The sequence below is a fragment of the Hemicordylus capensis genome, chromosome 4, assembly GCF_027244095.1.
Source record: "Hemicordylus capensis ecotype Gifberg chromosome 4, rHemCap1.1.pri, whole genome shotgun sequence".
In the NCBI taxonomy this organism is placed as follows: Eukaryota; Metazoa; Chordata; class Lepidosauria; order Squamata; family Cordylidae; genus Hemicordylus; species Hemicordylus capensis.
The window spans coordinates 300,098,447-300,119,996 of NC_069660.1; the positions used below are offsets into that span (position 1 = coordinate 300,098,447).

The following is a 21,550-nucleotide window of genomic DNA, read 5'->3' on the forward strand; positions in this document are numbered from 1 at the left end:
ATGAGTAGTACTCATTTCGTCAGCAAAGAATGCTACCCTCTTGTTTAATAGGCACTAGTTACCCCCAGCTCTAGACTGGAACCAGTAGTCTCTTGACTCTGGCAGTAAACTTAAATACTATGACAATGATAGAATGTGGGAGATTTTCCTTAATTTATATATTTATTTGGTAGATTTTTATACCACCAAAAAAGGTACATTGGTACTCACCGTGAAGGTGTCTTCTCGCTGGTGTAGAAGAGGTCACCCAAACTTGGGATTACATCCCCCTACATGCTCTAAAAGGCAGGAAGTAATCATACTTGAAGATCCTTAACCCAGTGCATGTGGGCGGATCTCCTCAGTGCGTAAAACAGCTCAAGCTACAGAATGAAAGCCACAGAACATAACAGAGAAAATACAACAATATACGAACAATAATGCAGAGGAAGACAGAAAAACTGTCCCCCTACAACCAGATCATCAGCTCCAGCCTAGCACAACCTGGGCAGGCCTTAGGTGACCTCTTCTACACCAGCCAGAAGACACCTTCATGGTGAGTACCAATGTACCTTTCTCGGCTGGTGTAGGAGGTCACCCAAGCTTGGGACATACCACAGCACCAACAACGGGAGCAAAAATACCCAAGCTGGAGCTACTGACCCGGAAGGACCCGTTGCAGGACCCTCCAACCAAATGCCACTCTGACAGCTTCATGTTCATCCAACTTGTAATGCCTTGAAAATGTAAAAGACGACGACCAAGCAGCTGCCTTGCAAATCTCTTCAAGGGACGCTGGTGAAGATAACGCAGCGGAAGTGGCTGCAGATCTAGTTGAGTGCACTGTAATCTGACCAGGCACTGGAAGTTTCTGGGCTTCATACAAAGCCGTAATGCATGAACGGATCCATTGAACAATAATGGCTGTAGAGACCTTGCATCCCATCTGAGAAGCCTTAAAGGCGACAAAAAGAGCATCTGACTTATGAAAAGCCTGCATCCTGTCAATATATATCTTCAACGCCTGCCTGACATCCAGACGGTGCCACTCCTTCTCTGCAGGGTGATGAGCATCCGAACAAAAAGAAGGTAAGTAAATGTCCGCCTCACGATTAAACTGAGAGTTTACCTTAGGGATAAATGAAGGATTTGGGATAAGTCTCACAGAGTCCTTAGAGAAAATACACAAATTACTCTTAACTGACAGAGCCTGCAATTCAGAAACCCCCCCTGGCCGATGTTACAGCTACTAAAAAGGCCACCTTCCAGGACAAAATCTGCAATGACACAGATCAAAGTGGTTCAAATGGCGGAAACTGCAGACCCCACAAAACAATATGCAAATCCCATGACGGAAAACGATGGCAGACCGGTGGAGACAACAAAGCTGCCCCCCTTAAGAACTTGTGTAGAAGAGGAAACAACATCTGGATCCAGCACGCCACCTGGCGTTTAAGCGTGTTGGGTTTCAGACCAAGCGCAAGGCCGTCCTGAAGAAAATCCAGTAATTCCCTCAACCTGCACTTGTCCAGCTGCAGGGAGCGCTTTGCTGTCCAACACAGAAAACTACACCAAGTTGATTGGTAAATCTTGTTGGTTGAACACTTTCTAGACGCAAGGCTGGTAAATCGAACCTTGACACAGCAGATCTGGACGGTCTGGCAATCTGAGTGGATGACTTACGGCCAAGTCAACGATCTCGGAAAACCAAGGCCCTCTGGGCCAAAAAGGCACAATCAATATCTGGGATGCCTGTGATGCCCGCAGCTTCCTGAGGCAATGGGAGAGCAGCGGCACTGGAGGAAATGCATACAGCAGACACGGAGGCCATGGCACTGATAGCGCATCCGTCTCTTCTGCCCCCAAAGTCGGAAAATGTGAGTAAAACTTCTGAATCTTGGCATTCTGAGGATATGCGAACAAGTCTATCTGGGGACACTCCAGCTGCTCTGTCAGCCACCAAAATACTTGAAAGTGCAGGTCCCATTCTGCCGGCTGGATCTTCTGCCAACTTAGCCAATCTGCCCGAACATTGGAAATTCCGCTTACATGATGGCCCAGAATGGATATTAAGTCGTTCTCCGCCCAATCCAACAACTCCACAGACTGAAGGAAAAGAGATCTTGACCTTGTCCTCCCCTTGTCTGTTTATGTGTGCCTTGGTTGAAGTGTTGTCTGTACACACTAAGATGTTCCTTCCCTTCACCAAGGGCGTGAAGGCTTTTAGGGCCAGAAAGACAGTCCGCATCTCGAGCCAGTTTATGCTGTGGAGCGACTCCTCCACCGACCAAAGCCCCTGGGCAGACCTGTTCCGACAGTGAGCCCCCGAGCCTGATAGGCTGGCGTCCATCGTGACCATCACTCTCTCGGGTTCTATGAACAGCTTGCCCTTGTCTAGGTTCCCTGGGCAGTCCACCAACGAATCGACTCGTGAAGAGACACCGAGAGAGGAATGTTCTTGTTGCGCTTGAGAGCAATCCTGTGCTGGTAAGGGAGCTGAGCCCACTGTAACTGGCGTAGATGAAACCTTGCCCAAGGCACCGCGTCCATAGCCGCCACCATGAGACCCAACAACCTTGCTAGATTGAGAAGGCTGGCCCACACTCTCGAAGCAATCACACGAGCCAGTGACGATAAGACCTCCATCCGATCCTGTGGCAGAAACAGTTTGCATACTGAGGTGTCCATTACCACGCCCAGATACGAAGGCTCTGTGTGGGTGTCAGGTGACTCTTGCCCACATTTATCAAAAACCCATGGGCACGTAACACAGACATTGTTCTGGACAGAGCCGAACGAACTGCCCCTTCCGAACTCAGACGGATGAGCAAGTCGTCAAGGTAACAATACAGGTGGACCCCCTCGGTGCGTAGTATGGCCACTAGCGGACTAGAACCTTCGTAAAAACTTAGGGGGCTGATGAGAGCCCGAAAGGAAGGGCTCTGTACTGATAATGCCTCCCCATGTAGCAGAAGTGGAGTATGTGTCAACTGAGTGGATGAATGGGGATGTGCAAATAGGCATCCTGGAGATCTATTGAAGCCATGTAGTCCCCCATCTGCAATGCCTCTGAGATGGTACGAAGGGTTTCCATCCTGAACCTCCTCTTTATCACAAAGTGGTTGACTGGGTGTAGGTTGAGAACTGCCCTGGCCGATCCATCCTTTTTTGGCACCGTAAAAATCACAGAATAGATGCCCTTGCCTCTCTGAAGAGGTGGGACCTCCTCTATGGGCCCTATAGCCACCAGATGCTGAATGGCTATGGACAACCCCTTGTGCTTTTCCGGTTTCCTGGATCTTGGGGTAAGGAAGAATCTGTTTCCTGGGGGGCTGGCCAGATCCACTTTGTACCCATGTAGGATAATGGAAAGAACCCACCTGTCGTTGATGGATTCTTTCCAAACGGGCCCAAAGTCCAAAAGGCAGGCCCCCACTTTGCCTGAATGGGAGTGAGGACTGCTGCTTGGGGCCCCACTGCTGGTTTCCGAAAGACTGACGGTTCTGCTGATTGAACCCTTGCCTGCCTTGGCCTCTAGATCTGTTCCACTGCGATCAAAAAGGCCTAAAAGGCTCCCTCTGACGAAACTGAGGTCTAAACACCTTGAAGGTTTGCGTTGGTCTATGATTAAAACTCTTGTCCTCCTTCCTAGGGGCTGATGGCAGAGCCTTGTGCTTATCCTTAGTTTCAATGAGGACCTCTTTCAGGGCCTCATCTCCAAATAGCTTCCCCCAGGCATAGGGAACAGCAGCTAAATTAGCCCTAGACGTATTATCAACTTTCCAATATTTCAGCCATATGTTGTGTCTTGCCAGGACACCTGCACTGACCGCACGTGCCGAGAATCGAACACTGTCCAGAGTAGCATCCGCTGAAAAGGCAGTTGCCCTCTGCAGATGAAGTAGCTTACGCTGCATCTTAGACTGATCAGCGGGAAGGTCATTGAGTAACTCGGCGATCCACAAGACCGATGCTCTAGACACCAAGGATGCAGCGGTGTCGGCTCTGATGGCCATTGCTGAAGTCTGGTGGGCCCTGCGCAGTGCAGATTCCGCTTTTCTGTCTCCTGGCTCCTTAAAAGAGGAGTCCCCATCCTTGGGTACCACTACGCTACTAAGTAGGGCCCCGAAGGAAGCATCCGTAAGTGGCACCTTCAGCAAGTTCAGAGGCTCCTCCTCAAAGTTGTACAATTTGCTAGTCAATGCTGACGTATGTTTGGGAGTTGCAATAGCCGCATTCCTCCTTGATGGTATTACTGAAGCCTGCAGGCATCACTGATTTAGTCTTCGGTACCTTAGCCTTAGGCAGAACCAAGGAGCCATTGGACACAGGAGAGACCTGTTCCTCTGTAACTGGCTTCAGATCAAGGCTGAAAATCCTCCATAAGAGAGAGCCTCTGACTGTGTAAGTTTGCTGCAGAGTCCTCAATAATCTCCCCCTCTTCCGAGGAGGAGGACCCCTTGTCTGGGTCGACCAGCAATGTCTCTGACCCACTGCCCCCCGGGTCGCAATAAATCTGGGGAATCCTCTCCTGACTTGTCTAAAGACCTCCCCCTACCCCTGGGAACAGAGTACTGGCGTATAGGCACCCTGGGTTGCTTAGTGGGCACTGTCTCTTCCTGAGAGTCTGAGGACGACATATGGATCACAGCCTGCCGCTTCCGATGCCTTGCATCGCGCTTTAAGTGCCGCTGCCATTGAGACTTGAACGGCCTCCTGAATCCAGTCCTTTACAGTGGCAGCATTGGGGGGGAACCCCCACATTCCCCATAGGAGTAGGCCCTGAGGGAGGGGCCACATAGGAGGCATTTGCAACCACCTCCTCACCCCCCTGAGCAAGTCCCGATCTCACCAGGGGAAGCTGTTCATGGCCTTCTGGGTGCTCCGACAGCCCGTCCACGGGCCCAGAACCGCCTGCCTCATCATCCCGCACGTCCTCCCCATCTGATTTTGCCAGGCTCTGGGGCGGCCACTCCTCCTGACGTTCCTTTCGGCGCGGCCCCAGTAGCCAAATCTCACGGCTTACCTTGCCCGCGCTGCTGGGCGAAAGCTCTCCCACCAACGGGGGCTCCTTGTCGGGATACCTCTGCTTCTTGTGATGTCGCTTGTGTCCTGCTACGGTGGATGGCTGATGGCATGAATTGCACCCAGTCTCCTCATCGGTATTTGGCGACAGTGAGGACCGCTATGGCCTACTGGTGCCAGCGAGGTCCTCTGATACATCCGCCATTTTCCTTAGAGGATTCGCGCAGTCCCAAATTTTTGGCAGGAACAGGCGCTGATGGGCGGATCTCTCCCTAACGGCCAGGAGTCCGAAGGTCTTCTTAGCAGACATCAGCCAAAGGGTCGGCAAGAGGTGAGGAGACGTAACAAATAACAGAACGGACAGTAGGAAGAACATATATGAAATAACTAATTTTTATTTTATTTTTTTAATTTCTTTTTCTTTTTTCTTTAGTAACTAGAAAAAACTAAGAGTAGTAGAATACCAGGTGAAGAAGAGATTGTAAATAGTCAAAAATAACAGGAATATAAGCAGAAGAGAAGAAGAGGCCTAGTAAACAAGGCCAGAGCCAGCAAGCTGTAATGCAAGCCTTCTGGAGCAAAGGCAGGAAGTAGAACTGAGATCCACCCACATGCACTAGGTTAAGGATCTTCAAGTATGACTACTTCCTGCCTTTTGGAGCATGTGGGGGGATGTAATCCCAAGCTTGGGTGACCTCCTACACCAGCCGAGAATGTGGTGGTTTACACAATAGTGAAAACAATAAAACCCCACATCAACTGACAGATAGCCAAAGGCTCGATTAAATAAATGTGTCTAAAGAGTCTTCTAATGGCTGCTAGAGATGGTAAAGCTCTTTCCTGGCTTTGAAAGGATTGACCTGCCCTACATATGTCCATTTCTGAAGACAAGGCAGTTTGGGCCAGTCTGGTACCCCATGCATACTCTCTGGAGGAAGGCTACAAAGCAAGAGAAGTGTTCTTTTTAGAGCTCACTTGTCATTTATAATTTTAAAATATGTTAAATTTGTTAAAATTGGATTACTGGAAACCCTCTGAAAGGGAAATAAAAGCATATAACATTAAAAATAAAATAGCAGTAAATGGCTAGCCTTAGTGCCAGTGGGAGAGACTAACCTGACGTAGGGTACAGGGTCATTCTGAACCATATTTAGCAGCCACTGTAGTTCCTCATAGCTTCTGTCAACTATAAAGACAAAACATACAACCTGTTACACAAGACAGTGGACCTCATATGCAAGATGCCAGAAATGATTACAAAAACAATCCACAAGGAGTGGAGTGGAGATAGACAACACAATGTTTATGAAATAGCATAGAATAAATGCATTTTAGCATCATCAGTAACAATTGAACAGTTTATTTCTTTAGCCATAGCCATTAAAGAAAAATATATGATTCAAAAATTCAATTAAAAACTTAAAACAATTCAAGGAGATCACAGGACACTCAAACACACAAAGACTGACTCAGACTAATTCAGTACAAATTATAACCTGCACTGAATTCAACAGAGGTAGTTTCAGTCCTGTAGTTGTCTACGCTGATGCCAATGCTTGCTACGTATTCATATTTGCCATGTACATTGATAGCAGAAACTCAAAACCTGGCTACTTTTCTTGTAACTTGAGGCCTGGGGTCAGCTAATGAAAGATTTATATAGAACCCCAAAGACCTCCCAGGATAAACCACTCGCAATGGCTGAATAAATACACCATCTAAGGCATTACAGAAGTTACAACAAAAACCCCCAGATGTATCAAATCTTCCACTTCCCCAGACCCACATGGACTCAGACAGTCTGCAATAGGAATTCCAGCCATATGGGGCCTGTCAACATAGCGGATGGTAAAACATTAAATCTAGCAAGTGAAAAAGCTTCCCTAAGTCTGATCTCTGTCAAGTTGGATAGAATAAATTGTTGGGAATGAGGAAGGAGAAAGATTAGGGCAACTATAAGGAGAACAACATTTCCTGGCAGAGGCCAATGTATACAGTATTGACTACCTATGTCTAAAAGCTTTTATCTTCAACATATTCTGGACTTAGGATATGGTATATTCATGTATCATCACTTCCAGAGGGGAGGGGTGGGCTGGGGGTAGAGAACCCTAATACTATGGATATGCTCAAGCCCTTCAGATTATCTCCTAATTTTATTCTATTCTGTGCTTTAAATAGAGGCACTTTTTTAAAGTGGTGGTTCTCTTTATTTAGCAGGGGGAGAGCAACTGGTCCTATCCACCCCCAGCATAGCATCCCTCCAGTGACTCTTGCTGGTGTCTATCTTATGTGTCTTTTTTAGATTATGAGCCCTTTGGGGACAGGGAGCCACTTTTATTTATTGTTTATGTTATATCTTATCTATGCAAACTGCTTTGGGGACCTTTTTGGAAAAGTATGTAAATATAAAGGTGTATGTGTGTGCATACACACACAAGCACACACAATATATTTATATAAGTATCTGCTGTATTGTATTCGTAATAATTTATATAGTCATTTCCTGTTAAAAAACAAGAATAATGTTTGTGTGCAAACACAAACAGATTTGGGCTACATTTATTTATACTTCAGGAATTTACAGTTGTGTTTCCATTTTCAAAGGCAAAGGCCCTTCAGCACAGACCCTTCTACTTGCTCTGGCCATTCTGTCCTACCCATACCATCACGCATACTGCAGTATATGCAACTTCCACAATGCTTTCCTCCCTCACCCAGTATTTATATTCCACCTGTTATCCCACACCAACTCTGTGCATAAGAAGACCTTGCGTTACAAGCTGGTACTCAAAAAAGGCAACACTACCAAGAGAGGAGAGGGTTTCTTGAAGAGGTCAGAGGCAGTAAGAACTGTGTCCCCAGCTTCTTTCACCAGAGAGATATAGCACTTTGACCAACTTTTTCCTCTCCTAATTGCTCTAGCATGGTAATTCCCAAACTGTGGCTTTGAGAAAATCAGTAATGACAGACAAAACCTCCAGGAAAGATAGCTAACTCATCACTACAAATCTTCCCCTCCTCCCCAGCAATGCACAGGGGTTTATGAAAGGTGTATAGGCATCATCATCATCATCATTATTATTATTACATTTATATCCCGCTCTACCTCCAAGGAGCCCAGAGTGGCGTAATACATACTTGAGTTTCTCTTTCACAACAACCCTGTGAAGTAGGTTAGGCTGAGAGAGAAGTAACTGGCCCAGAGTCACCCAGCTAGTTTCATGGCTGAATGGGGATTTGAACTCGGGTCTCCCCGCTCCTAGTCCAGAACTCTAACCACTACACCACACTGGCTCTCCATTATGACAGACAAGTCAATGAAGACGACATTCCTGAAGCTAGGAAGTGAAAACTACTACTCTAATGAAGAGGGAAAACTATTGTACATCAGGTAGGTGTTGGAAGGCTGTGTACTGGTCTGGTGCAGCACTATGGCAGGGAAGGTCAGAGCAGCTTCCCTCCAACACTGAGCTCTAAGACCAATGGAGACCTGTCACAGGGGGACTAGTATCCTTACCCCAAGTGCTGCCTGCTATGCTCAGGGTATGGCCTTTCTGCCTACCCTGTGAGTTGGTGGAGATCCGTCTTCTTCAACAAAAACCTGTAGTTCTAAAAGCTTGGTGAGACTGTATATGCAATGTTTTGATATTTATACTAACTAGCTGACCCCTCACATAGCATCTGTGTGTTAGCTGGGGCCAGCTGTGCCCCCCCCCCAACGCCGGCTTCGCCCGCCAGCCATTATTTCTCCCCGCTGCCGCCTCCCGCCATCTGCACCGGCGCTTTTCCTCATTTTGTTCCCTGCCGATTCCCCCCCCCCTTCTGCCCCAGTCCATTCCCAGTCCTCCCCCCACCCGCCCATGGTTTCTTGCTGGCTTTAAAACCGTCCCGTCCCCTCCTGGGCCATCTCCTCTTGCTGGCGGCCCAGCTGCCCCCTCACCCTGCCACCGCCTCACCATCGCGGCTGGGCCCGCTGCCGCCTACCTCCCCATCGCAGCCGGGCCCGCTGCCGCCTCACTGCCTACCCTTCCACTTCCAGTTTGCCACACATCCAGTCTGCCTTGCATCCGACTATCCAGCTAAGAGAAATAATTAGACAGAAGATACCTACAGCTGTGATTGTCACTATTTTTCAAGTGGGGGCAACTTTGGCAAAAGCCTTCAATGTGAGAACCATTTCCCCCTGTGCTAATCTCTGCACAGTTCTGTGCTTTTCTCGGTGCTGGGAGGGCCTATAGAAGAGACACTCTTTTAAGAGCTCTATGGGAAAAGCACTGGGAAGGGCTTCGCTTCCTAGCATTCCATACGTGCCTTACAAGATGGTGCAGGGGTGCAATAGGGCTTGGTTTCCCTTAAAGTAGCCCCTTGCCAGTGCTGGGTAAAGCACAGAGGGGTCATCTTTACAAGGTGCCCGGGGGACTGTGCATAGTATTCAGCTTCAGCCAAAGCTTCGCGCAGGCCCAATAAATAATTAAGGCAAGAAGTACAGAGGCACAAAGCAGGGTAAAGCCACATATGATAACAAATACCCACAGGCACCCATGTAACAACAGTGAGTAAATATAATAGTAGAGGCTGAAACAAGCTCCACAATGTGACGAATGTGATGCTGGTCGTTGACAATGGTGTAAATAGTGCTGATGTGCCAGAAAACAATCCTCATGAATGCGAGGTACTGCACTCTGCACAAAAACCTTGAACTGCGAGGCTTGGCACAGAAATCTTGAAAGTGAAAACAGTAGAAGCTGGAACCTTGACGGACTTCCTAGGTTGTAGTCCGTTTCGCAAGTATCTTCATCAGAAGTATCAAAGGTCTTAAATCTGGAAAAGCCTTGTCACTTAAAAGCAGCATCTGAATACCGTGCCTGCTCGGACATGCTACACTCCTGTTAATCACTGCTATTACATGGGAGCCTGTGGGTATTTGTTGTTATATGTGCGGTTTGGCTTTACCCTGCCTTGTGCCTCTGTACTTATTGCCTTTCTTATTGTTCACGGGTTCTGAGGTAGATTTTTTGTATCTATTACCCATGTTCCCCTAGTTTTTCTCCCAATAAACAATTAGTCAGGGGGCTGCACTTAAGGACGAAGGGGTCCACCACCAGCTCCCAGACCTTTTAATTAACACTGACATATAGCATGCATTCTATATGGTACCCAGAATGTTGGGGGCAATATGCTAAAAAATCATTGTAAACCACTTAGAGAGCTCCGGCTATAGAGCGGTATATAAATGTAAGTGCTATTGCTATTGCTATATGGGTAGGTATATTCCTAGCTGCCACTGAAATCTCCTCTCCCCTAATCCTAGACTGTTCTCCCTTGTTCCACACTGTATGGCTCAGGTACTGACTGACCTAAATTCTTCTGAAAACTCACCACTTAGGAACACAATGGCATTTCTATGTTCATGCAAAAATTAAGATGAGGTCCTTGCCTTTAAATACTCAGATTTTTTTAGCCTACTTTCCAGTAGGCTTATGAGATCACCTGGCATTCTGCATGTGTCTGTCCATGTGTCCCCCTACCCCTCAACTTCGAAACGCCTGAACCAATATGTACCAAATTGGGTACAGTTGTAGAGATACCTCAATGGTGTAGTTTGTGATGTCATCCACCCCAATCCAAGATGGTGGATGCGTAAACTTTTGAGACGCAAGTGGGCTAACTTGTGAACTGCCTAATTTGAACCAAATTTGCTACAGCTATAGGGACACATAAGGATGCCACAATGGAGTAGTTTGTGATGATGTCATCCACCCCAATCCAAGATGGTGGTCATGTGAACCTTTGAGGTGCAAGTGAACTAACTTGAGGACTAACCAATTTGAACCAAATTTGGTACAGTTGTACTGAGTGACTCATAGGGACACCCCAATGGTGTACATAGGAACATAGGAAACTGCCATATACTGAGTCAGACCATTGGTCTATCTAGCTCAGTATTGTCTACCCAGACTGGCAGCGGCTTCTCCAAGGTTGCAGGCAGGAATCTCTCTCAGCCCTATCTTGGAGAAGCCAGGGAGGGAACTTGAAACCTTCTGCTCTTCCCAGAGTGGCTTCATCCTGAGGGGAATATCTTGCAGTGCTCACAGTTTATAATGATGTCATCCACCCCGATCCAAGATGGCAGACACATAAACATTTAAGGTGCAAGAGATCTAACTTGTGGACCTCTATTTGAACCAAATTTTGTCCAGTTGTAGAGACAGTGAAAGGAAAGTAGGTTAATTAGTTCTTACTAGAATTGTTTTTTGCTCAATCCTCCAGTTAGCCTCTCTGTAAATACATATCCATGTCCTGTAAAAAATCTTTCTTTCTTTTTCTTTTTTAAGTTAATATAGTTGACTTACTCTGGACCTGACTCCACTAATGAACTGGTTAATTGACTTTGCCCAAGTGTCAAAGCAAGAATGACACATGAGAAGCCCAACACGGAGATGCAACCAGAGAATATGAATAAAAGGCTCACTCTTGTCACAGGCAAGAGTGAAGGGAGTGATCTTGCTCTCTTCTCTATCCCTTCACCTAAGTTCTCCTCTCCATTCTCCTTGGAAAATATCCCCCAGGATTTCTCTCTCTTATTCCCTCTCTCGCTTTACTATTTCCTGGGCTCTCCTCTTCTCCCCATATACCACTACTTGGGAACTAGAATTCTCTTTTCCCACAAAACCCCTCGCGCACTCAGTGGCTCTCCCTCGTCTCCCCCACCCTCAGTCCATGGCATCCCTCTCCAAGTGCAGTATTTTATTTTCCCCACAGAAATGAATGGCATGCACTCACTCACTCACTCACATAGGAGAAAAGAAAACGATCCACTGAGAGCTAGGGCTTAACCAAAATAAATAGTGACCCAACTTCATAGCCCCAATTGCAAGCTGCAAAATTGGGAGAAGATGGACTGCGATTGTTCAGGGAAGATGGGTGGTGGTGGTTTTGGGAGGAGCAACATTCTTCTTGGTGTTTGCCATTCCCTCCCATCCCGAGCATTCCTCAGAATGACACTATGTGAGGACGTAGTGTCCTTCTGATGGGCATACTGGGAGAGAAAATGGTGGCTGCTACCTTGGAAGAGCACTGCTACAAAATAGGTTGTGGTAGTCTAAAATCAAGGCAAAGTGGGCCCAAAGTCCTCACTTGAGAACTTTTGGCTCAGACATAACTAGGGCTAACCCTATTCCCCACCCATGGTAATCCTAGCCATCTAGAACCAAATCTATTGTGTCCCATTCCGGGTTCTCTATCTTGGTCATTCTAGAGTGATGATATAGTGGCGATGATATAAGCATTCTCCCTTACTCCAGACAAGGTATTAAAGACCATAAGTAAAACAATTAAAAACAAAGAAGATCTTACCAAACTTGAACAAACGCATTTCATTGTTAAAACGCCATTCTCAATACTCTATCTCAAACATCTGGAAACTCTTGAGATTAAATATAGTGAGATAAAAGGCTGGGAACAGTATTCTGCATGAAGGCTATAAAATTAAGTAGGTTTCTGTCATGATGAATTGAACAGTAAGACGAAGGAGGGGGAGTTGTTTTGTGTTACCTTTTGTGTAGTCAACCACTGCTTCCAAAGCTGCCACTCGGATATCTACAAAGTGCCCATATTCTGCATAGGACTTAAAGACAGCAGGATCACTTGGGACGTGCCCATTCTTCTGCAGTATGCGAATGGCATTCAGGCAGCTAGGTATTTGGGGGAGGGAAACCGGTTTTGAATTCTGAATTTCCAGTCACAGTAAACATAAAACTTCATTTAGCATTATGACAACAAATGGCTGACAGTCTCACAATTTCCTCAGGTATGCCTCATTTATATGATTAAAGTTACTTTTTATATAGTTGCCTTAGTTGGAATTCAACATTCATAAGAAAAACTGCTCTTAATTTCTTTAGAACAAAGAACATACAACAAGAGAAACTTAGGGCCATTTAGATTGACAATCAGTACATATTAGAAAATGAGACCTCCCCACATGAACTGTTCTGTGCATGGGATTTCTAGTGTTGCTCCTCCAACCTCAGTAAATGTGTGCTTACAAGGTAGGGATGTACACAAACTTGTCTGGAGGCCCTTTTACGGGCTTCTGAACAGGTCTGAACATGGTGGGGGGGGTCCCGAAGCTGCCGGGGTGTCACTCCCAGTACGTCCGGCTACTTCTGACTGAAGAGGGGGAAGGGGTGGCAGGGAGGTACATTGCCTCCCCGAAGGCTTTTATGGACACTGGGCACCAGCAGGTGGAAAAGGGGTGAGGGGTGAGTGCACCCTTCCCCACCCTTAAAGTGACACCCCCCCCGGTTCCGTGCACATCCCTATTACAAGTTGGCTGCATGTGAACACTGCTTTGCACAGAGTATGCAACTAGATTGTACCTTAGTTGTTTCTATTTCATACACAATACACACTTAATTCTTCAATGCTAGACCTCCAGTAATGAAAGGTTTTTTTACTTCTTTTGTTGAGCAAGATTTAAAAAAAACTAAGTCGTGGTTTCAAGTCCTCCAAACACTCTAGTTTTAGAAGTGCCCAAGGATGCATTTTTTGCCAAGACCTTTGCAATGTTTTTTTAAAAAATGTTCTAGGCACCTATTAAATCCCAAATCTCTCCCTTCTGGCTCCTGTGTGCTTATTGACAATAGAAAGAATGTCAGGAAATGCTACAGTGTGCAAGATCAGAATGGCTGCATTAGGATTAACTGCAAAGTAAGTTGAAGCAAAACATATATAAACCCGTCCGCTCCCTGAAGTCTCCTTCAGATTTATGTTTGTAGAAATTCAATATATTATTCTATCATACCTGACTGTAATGGTGTGTCTATAACTGGGCAGCAGCTTTTCCATGTTTAAGAACCTGGTAATTTCCTCAAGAACAAGGCGAACATCAGCGTTTAAATTATCCAGTGTCCGGGCTTCATTGTTCACACTGACTGCAGGGGTTACGGAGTTTGCTAGTGCATCTATCAGTTCAGCCCGGTAATAATTGTCTGAAAACTAAAGCAAAGATCAAAATGTGAACAAACAAACAGTCTTGAATGGGACATTAAAAGGAGAGTACCCACTAAAGTGGGGTAGGCAACCTTGGCTCTCCAGCTGTTGTTGAACTACAATTCCTGTCACCCCCAGCTACAATTCATTGTGGCGGGGGATGATGGGAGTTGTAGTTCAACAACAACTGGAGAGCCAAGGTTGCCTACCCATGCACTAAAGACATTCCATTGAGTTTGCTTCTCTACAGTCCCAGAACCAATCCATCACAGTTAGGCATGAGTCTCATCGTATTCAATGGGGCTGATGCACAAGTCAATCAGGTGCAGAACTGCATCCAAATAAAGCATTTGTGCCTGAAACTTATATTACTGGAGCAATGTGGTTGTCACTCCATCATGGCATCATCCCATGCAGCTTTGGTACCATAGAGATGTGGAAACCACATGGTCAGGTTGGGATGACATCAAAAAAACCTTGCACAGATGTTAACCCTTGCATTTTGTCAGACATACAATCCCTTGATTAGCTTCTTGAGTTTTGCTGTAGTTTGCTCTAGGAAGTAGATGCATTTGTCTGCAACTTAAAGACATATTACTAAGTACAAATTCAGGATTAAACAGGAATTTTGCTTACCTTACGTCCTCCCCCCCCCCAAAGGAATTTGCCATGCTTATGTGACTAAATATAAACACAAGCGACTTTATTTATCTGTTCTTCCTTGTGCACCAAACAATGGGATTATCAACAGAAATTTCTAGCATCTTAAACTAATGTTTTACCTTGTTTTTCCTATTGTCGTTGTACTTGATTAGATCTAGGATGAATGTCAAGACCTCTTTCGGACACAGATTGTGAACATCTCTGAGCAAGGCCATTGCAACAGGCATAGTCTGTGAAAAAGGAGTAACATTAATGCAGAACAGCCTGATATTGAATATTCAGTCAGAAACAGTAGCATGTGGAGCATTGCTTCTGCCTTGCTACGTGGCACTGTGCAGCTCATCAGTCAACTTGCATGGGGTATCTTCTCTGTGGCTGGAAATCACAAGGCAATTACAAGCAAAACATTCCCAGGGATTCAGACCCATCATTTCGAGGAGGCAGAAGCATGCAAATGAACGCAAAAAATGCTTTTGGATCAGACCACAAGCCTAATTCAGCAGATGCCCAAAGAAAGTCTATAGATATAATGGAGAGACATTATCTGCTTTACCCCTCAAATGTGGTAACTGGGACAAACGAGAGAGAGAGAGAGAGGCAGGTGAAACCATTATTAGATGCCTGCCCTTCTTGAGCTATTCCCTTCCCCAACACTGGCTGTCCTATAGGGAGAAATCCAGGAGAGAGGGAGAAGGCAGACAAAGATACCTGCTTCTGTTCCATTATGGTTTTGAACTCATTTATTGCATTTTATTAGTGCTTGACTAGGTTCCGGTCAAGAAGTGGGATACAAACTCACTAAATAAATAAACATTGCTTCTGGACATTTAGCTATCATGGCTGTTCTGTTTATAGACCTGAACAATTATCAATCTTTTGTTTAATCCTTTGTACAGCTAAACTAGTGATTCTCACTACAACTTATGGTAGTGAATTCCACAGTTTCCTTCCTTCTGTCAGTTCTAAATTTTTCACCAATGTCACTGATTAACCTGAGCTCCAATATTTTTTGGGGAAAAAGAACAATTTGTTCTATTCACTCTTTGCATAACATTGTAATTTTATTTATTATTTATTACCTTTGTGATTTTATCAGCCTTCCCACACAACCCCTTACCCCTGCCCCAGCCATCCTTTTCTTAAAAAAAGAAGCCCTAAATTCTGTGGCATTCCTTTGTTGGGAAGGTGCTCCCTCCAATACCACCACCTTCAATGTTCTTATTTTCCCTTCCGCGTACAGTCTCCTTTTCGAGATAAGCGTCAAACAGGACTGTACACTGTGTTCCAAGTGTGGGCAAGTCACAGATTTATTTGCTTCCAGAAGACTGCTACCATTGTTCTGGCAAAACATAGCTGAGAGCTGTTGCTATTCTTATTTTTTGTTAATTACTCTAGACCATTTTTGAATCCTGCTCTGCTTGAGGAATTTGCCACATTAAGAAAGTACATTGAGATTGGAAATGACCTTTTACCTTCTGCAGAAAGTAGCTCTGAAAGTTCAGGAAGTTATTGGTTTTCACAATGTTTGGGCAACTTTTACAACAGAACATTCGGGTGAAGAGAGACTTCATGGCTGGTGGTCCAGTCCACGTACTCACCATGAAATTTGCAATCTGTATAATTAGGGAGGAAGAAAAGCCACATTATCACCAATGTTACAACGTTTGGGCTATTGCACCCCAACTCCCTTCATTTAATTCTAAGGAGGGAAAGTAAACACAAGGTCTACAACTGTTTATAGATGGTATTTGGAATTTCTACCTCTAAGGTTGCTTGCTGTGGAGCTCTTGTCCATCTGCTGTGGAATCCCCATTTCCTCAGAAGATTCTGAAGCACTTCCTGGGCATGCAATCAGTTTGTGTGAGGTAGCAGCCAGGCTTCTGGGGTCATATCCTAGAACAGGACTGAGCAGATTTCGGGCTCATAGGATCTTCGGGGGGGGGGGGGGACTAGAATCCCAGGATCCACTAATCAGAGCCTGGTACAAAAGAGTAGTTAAGGGATAAAGCCCATTACCTATTGTATCTCTTGTAGGGGTGTGCACGGAACCGCCACACTGCGGTCCGGCACTGGGGTGGGGGGTCGCTTTAAGAGCGGCGGGAGGGTTTACTTACCCCTCCCGCCGCTTTCCGATGTGGCGCCATAATTCGTAGTGTAATTGGGGCGGCAGGATATCTCCCTGCCGCCCCTTCCCTGCTGCTCCTCTGCAAAGCGCTGCAAAGCTCCCAGTAATGCTTTGTGCGCGCACGCACGTCAGTGATGTGGTACGACGTGTGCCTGTGCACGCAAAGCATTACTGGGAGCTTTGCAGCGCTTTGCAGAGGAGCAGCGGGGAAGGGGCGGCAGGGAGATATCCTGCCGCCCCAATTACACTATGAATTATTGCACCACATTGGAAAGCGGCGGGAGCGGTAAGTAAACCCTCCCGCCGCTCTTAAAGTGACCTCCCACCGCCGGACCGAACCACCCAGCTCCGGACCGCTCCCTAACCCTTTTCAATGGCCTCCGGACCGGTCCGGGCCCACCCTAATCTCTTGAGCCAAATACATTGGAGTAACCTGTATATGTAAGCAAAACGTATGTTATATCTATTTGCAAAAGATATGAAAATGGGATAATCCTTATGGACATATAACTGGAATACCTGTGGGCAAGAGGGCGGTACTAGCAGACTGTGGGTAACCCACAGATATGTCAGTTTAACAGAAATCTGAAGGGAAAAAGCCCAAAGAGGGCTGACCCCGCCCCTCCATTGCCCTAATGTAACTCAATGTGGCAGAATGTTAGTGGACTTAGAGGGTAGTTAACAGACCACCAGATGGGCAGAGCTAATGGAACTTAGTGGCAAGGAAGGGGCGGGAGGGAAGGAAGGCTTGAACAAAAGAGTGGGACATGTGTCGGCTTGAAGGGTCAACTCCTTCACAACCCCTTCTGATTCCGAGGAGAAAAGGTGCCTAAAGCATTTACCATGCTCAGGTGCAGGTAACACATGCACACTAGGGATATACTGCAACATTTTGTGCGGATCCACATTTATTACTGTATCTAAATTACTACAGACTACAGATCCTAAAATAAAACAAACTGCAGAGCTGCACAAAGACCTGATCTTTTAAAATCTTTTGTTTGTTGTTGAAACAGAGAACTCTCTGAAATGAACCAATTCAATGAGGAGCTATAGTGATGATGAGGTGTGATCACTACGGCGGTCAAAAAGGAACTGGAGAAAATGGCATCCAGCCCTCCTTTTATATTCTCCACGCTGAGGGCGTGAGATGCAGTGTGGGCGCCTAGAGGAGCTAGAGCACCCAGCCGCGAGGTCTTTGCAAAAGGACAGAACCCATTCTTATGGATTCCAATGGATCACGATCCAGATCCAATTCATACTCCTATTTTACTGGAGGACTAGTGAAGCTAAGAAATAAGCAATTTGCACAAGAGCAGCTAGGGGAGCAGGTTTTTTTTAAAGCTTGCTATTGTTAAACCACTGCAAGTCAGAATCCTTTGTCAATCTACTGAAAATGATCCAGAGATTCTGGATCTCCCTTCTGCTCACCCTTGCCCTGATGCTACCCTACAGCTGGACACTGAAGGAAATGATTGGTAAGGGCAGACAACAGCTGTCTGTCAAGCCAGCCACTACCAGTCTTCTTAATGAGCAACCCCTGATAAGCTTCCAAGGAACCCTGGGGTTCTGAACACAGTTCAAAAACCACTGCTGTAAATGAATGCATTACCTAAACCCAAACAACTTCTTGCCACCACTGCTTCTATATACTGGAATGACAGTGTGTGAAAATGGTTCGTACTTCTAAGTCATCTGCAAATAGTTTTCTTCCTACAATCAATATCTGGTTGTAATTGTTTTCCCCACATTCACATTTTAGGCAGTTGTTAAGCCACATACTCAATCTCTACAGAAGCCAGTCATGGAAGAGGCACTAGCATTATGAATTTCTTCAATTTACCTTGCCAATAATCTCAATGTAGATTTCAAACATGCCTCAGCCACCCAGAACGTACAAGACCACCCGCCGAGAGACAGACGACTCAGAATCTCGTCTAGCTTTAAGTTATGGTCATATAGCAGTGAAGCAAAATCAGCAATTGGTGTACAGACACAAAGCTCACCCAACTCCCCACATTCTGGACTCTATTTTATAGACTGGTAAAGACTTGCAGAAATTAATATGTATTAAGAAGGCCAGGGAGTTGATAGGACATCTTTCTTTAACACAAGACTGCACAGGAAGACACAGGAAAATGTATCCATCTTTTGGTACAGATACTGGTCTGTCATAATGTAATAGTTCAATCTACATGAGATCTCAAACAATTACATGTGAGAATGAGGGTAGTTGTTGCTTTGCATGGGACAGCAAGGCTGCCTACAGACTCCCACCTGATACTGAATTTTCAAAAGGGGTCACTTTAAGAGTCTGTGACTGGAGACCCTGAGCCATATTCCACCTTGGAGGATGCTGATGTCCCCCCAGTTGCTAGGCAAGAGGCAAAAGAGGCACTGGGAAAATGGCAACTCTATATCATAGGAACATAGGAAGCTGCCATATACTGAGTCAGACCATAGGTCCATCTAGCTCAGTAATATCTACACCAGGGCTGCTCAACTTTGGCCCTCCTGCAGATGTTGGCCTACAAGTCCCATAATCCCTGGCTATAGGTCACTGCGGTTGGGATAATGGGAGCTGTAGTCCAAAAACAGCTGGGGGGCTAAGTTGAGCTGGCCTGGTCTACACAGACTGGCATCAGCTTCTCCAAGATTACAGGCAGGAATTTCTCTTAGCCCTATCTTGGAGAAGCCAAGGAGGGAACTTGGAACCTTTTGTTCTTCCCAGAGTGGCTCCATCCCCTGAGAGGAATATCTTACAGTGCTCACACTAGTCCCCCATTCATATGCAACCAGGGCAGATCTTGCTTAGCTAAGGCGACAAGTCACGTTTGCTACCACAAGACCAGCTCTCCTCTCCTAAGAGGAGAGGGAGGGAACTTGGAACCTAGATGCTCTTCCCAGAGCGGCTCCACCCCCTAATAGAATCAGCTGGCAGGACACATTTTCAGTGCGAGCTGTTGTTCTGGGCTAGAGCGACTGAGGAGCTCCCAACCTCCTTCCCTACTGATGGAAAGTGAGGACACATTGGTACCACATGCAGCACCAGAGTTCGCAGCAGGTAAAGCACAGAGCAGCACCATTAAGTTGGCAGGAGTGCAGGCGAGTGCTGCTCATCACTTGGTGCTTTCCAGGGCAACCACCACCTTCTCTGGTGGTTTGGAAACTGTAAAAGGGCATCAAAAGATCCAGTGAGTACCAGAAGAAGCACAACAGTGCAGTAATAAGGGTGCTGGATGCAGAATAGATGTTCAAAGCCCAACTCAGTCATGAAATGGCCAATATTAGTTCTCAGCACCAACCTACTTTTACAAGTTGCTGTGAAGATAAATTGAGGAGTGGGGGAAACCAAGTATGCCACTCTGAGCTCCAGCAACAAATGGTGGGATATAAAGAATGGTTTGAATAATTCCAATTTAAATCCTACTATTTACTTATCCTTTGTTTATATGTCTACCTGTTTCTTGCCGATACAAAACTTCACCTCTCTAATCTTTCAATATAATACCCACATTGTTTTTATAAGTCAGAAATACAGTTTCTTAAGTATCAATTGTTTTGTACTATTACATTACATTATACACACAGTTGTACATTTGTACAAATAAGGAGGTCAAGAGACTCTGTTAGTTCAAGGTAAAACATTCACTACTTCCCCAATTTCCACGGCACCAAAGAACTCTAAGCAAAACAATACGCATATCGACTCTGTATTTATTATTTTTTAAATAATCCTTTTTTAGTCTTGAGGATTAATTTTTAAAAATAATAAACTTGTTTTAAATGTCTAACATCTCTGTTTCAAAAAGTATTATGAAAAGTTTCCTTTCACAGACAAAAATATGCAATTTTCTTTTCACATCACTCATTCATAAGGATTTGGTAAATACTTCCATAAGGCTGGATGTTAAGCCAGTTCAGGAAATGTGGCAAAGTCTTATTCATTCACCGATTAAATATTTAAAGGAGCATTAAATCCTTCACTATAATTATGAAAACAGAAAAAGCAGAACTGGGCTATGTGAAAAATAAATCATGCTCTTATAATTAGGAATCATCATAAATAATAGACCTAATCCAAAGGCTACTTAGGTGCGCCAAAGAGCTGAATGACTTCTAATTCTACAAACAGCAGCAGCCACCACAACCATCACCCTGCCAATGCTAATTCACAAGCTACTTTGGAAATCCGTGCAAGTTTCAGAAGGAACTTGCACACACCATGACACTTCTGTCTCAGTTTTTTCCTCTCTACAGCAAATGCTGTATCTATGTGGTTGCTAAGAATCAACACCGACCTGATGCCACTTAATCAATCAATCACAGCAAAAGTTGAGATATACAAGGCTCAGACTTGACATATCTGCTCATAATCAACATGACAACTCAGGCACTGGACAGACTAAGAGCAAGCTTCATGCACATCCCACAACTGATTGCTATGTGTTCAGTGTCACAAAGTGGGAGAGAAATCAGTGCAGAGCAGAATGGAGGAGATCTGGACTTGTGGTAACAAGCATGAATTGTCCCCTTTGCTAATCAAAGTCTGCCCTGGTTTGTATTTGAATGGGAGACCACATGTGAGAACTGTAAGATGTCCCATCCTTATGGGATGGGGCCACTCTGGGAAGATCACCTGCATGCTAATATGCAAGAGGTTCCAAGTTCTCTCCCTGGCAACTCCAAGATAGGGCTGAGAGAGATTCTTGCCTGCAACCTTGGAGAAGCTGCTGCCAGTCTGTGTAAAGAATACTGAGC

The 21,550-nt window shown here is 45.4% G+C and overlaps 1 protein-coding gene across 11 annotated transcripts in view; it reads right to left on the reverse strand.

The window, feature by feature from the left end:
- TAF2 (TATA-box binding protein associated factor 2) overlaps positions 1-21,550 on the reverse strand; it is a 112,909-nt gene that overhangs the window by 39,300 nt on the left and 52,059 nt on the right. For all 11 annotated transcript variants that reach the window (XR_008305798.1, XR_008305799.1, XR_008305800.1 and 8 more), the window contains 5 exons: positions 16,137-16,277; positions 14,784-14,894; positions 13,814-14,007; positions 12,562-12,701; positions 6,121-6,190 (listed from right to left, as the gene is read on the reverse strand). Coding sequence is in view for 8 of the 11 variants with exons in the window: in XM_053244108.1 (XP_053100083.1) it covers positions 6,121-6,190; positions 12,562-12,701; positions 13,814-14,007; positions 14,784-14,894; positions 16,137-16,277 (656 nt within the window). In the remaining 3 variants the exon portion in view is untranslated. The remainder of the gene's footprint in view (positions 1-6,120; positions 6,191-12,561; positions 12,702-13,813; positions 14,008-14,783; positions 14,895-16,136; positions 16,278-21,550) is intronic.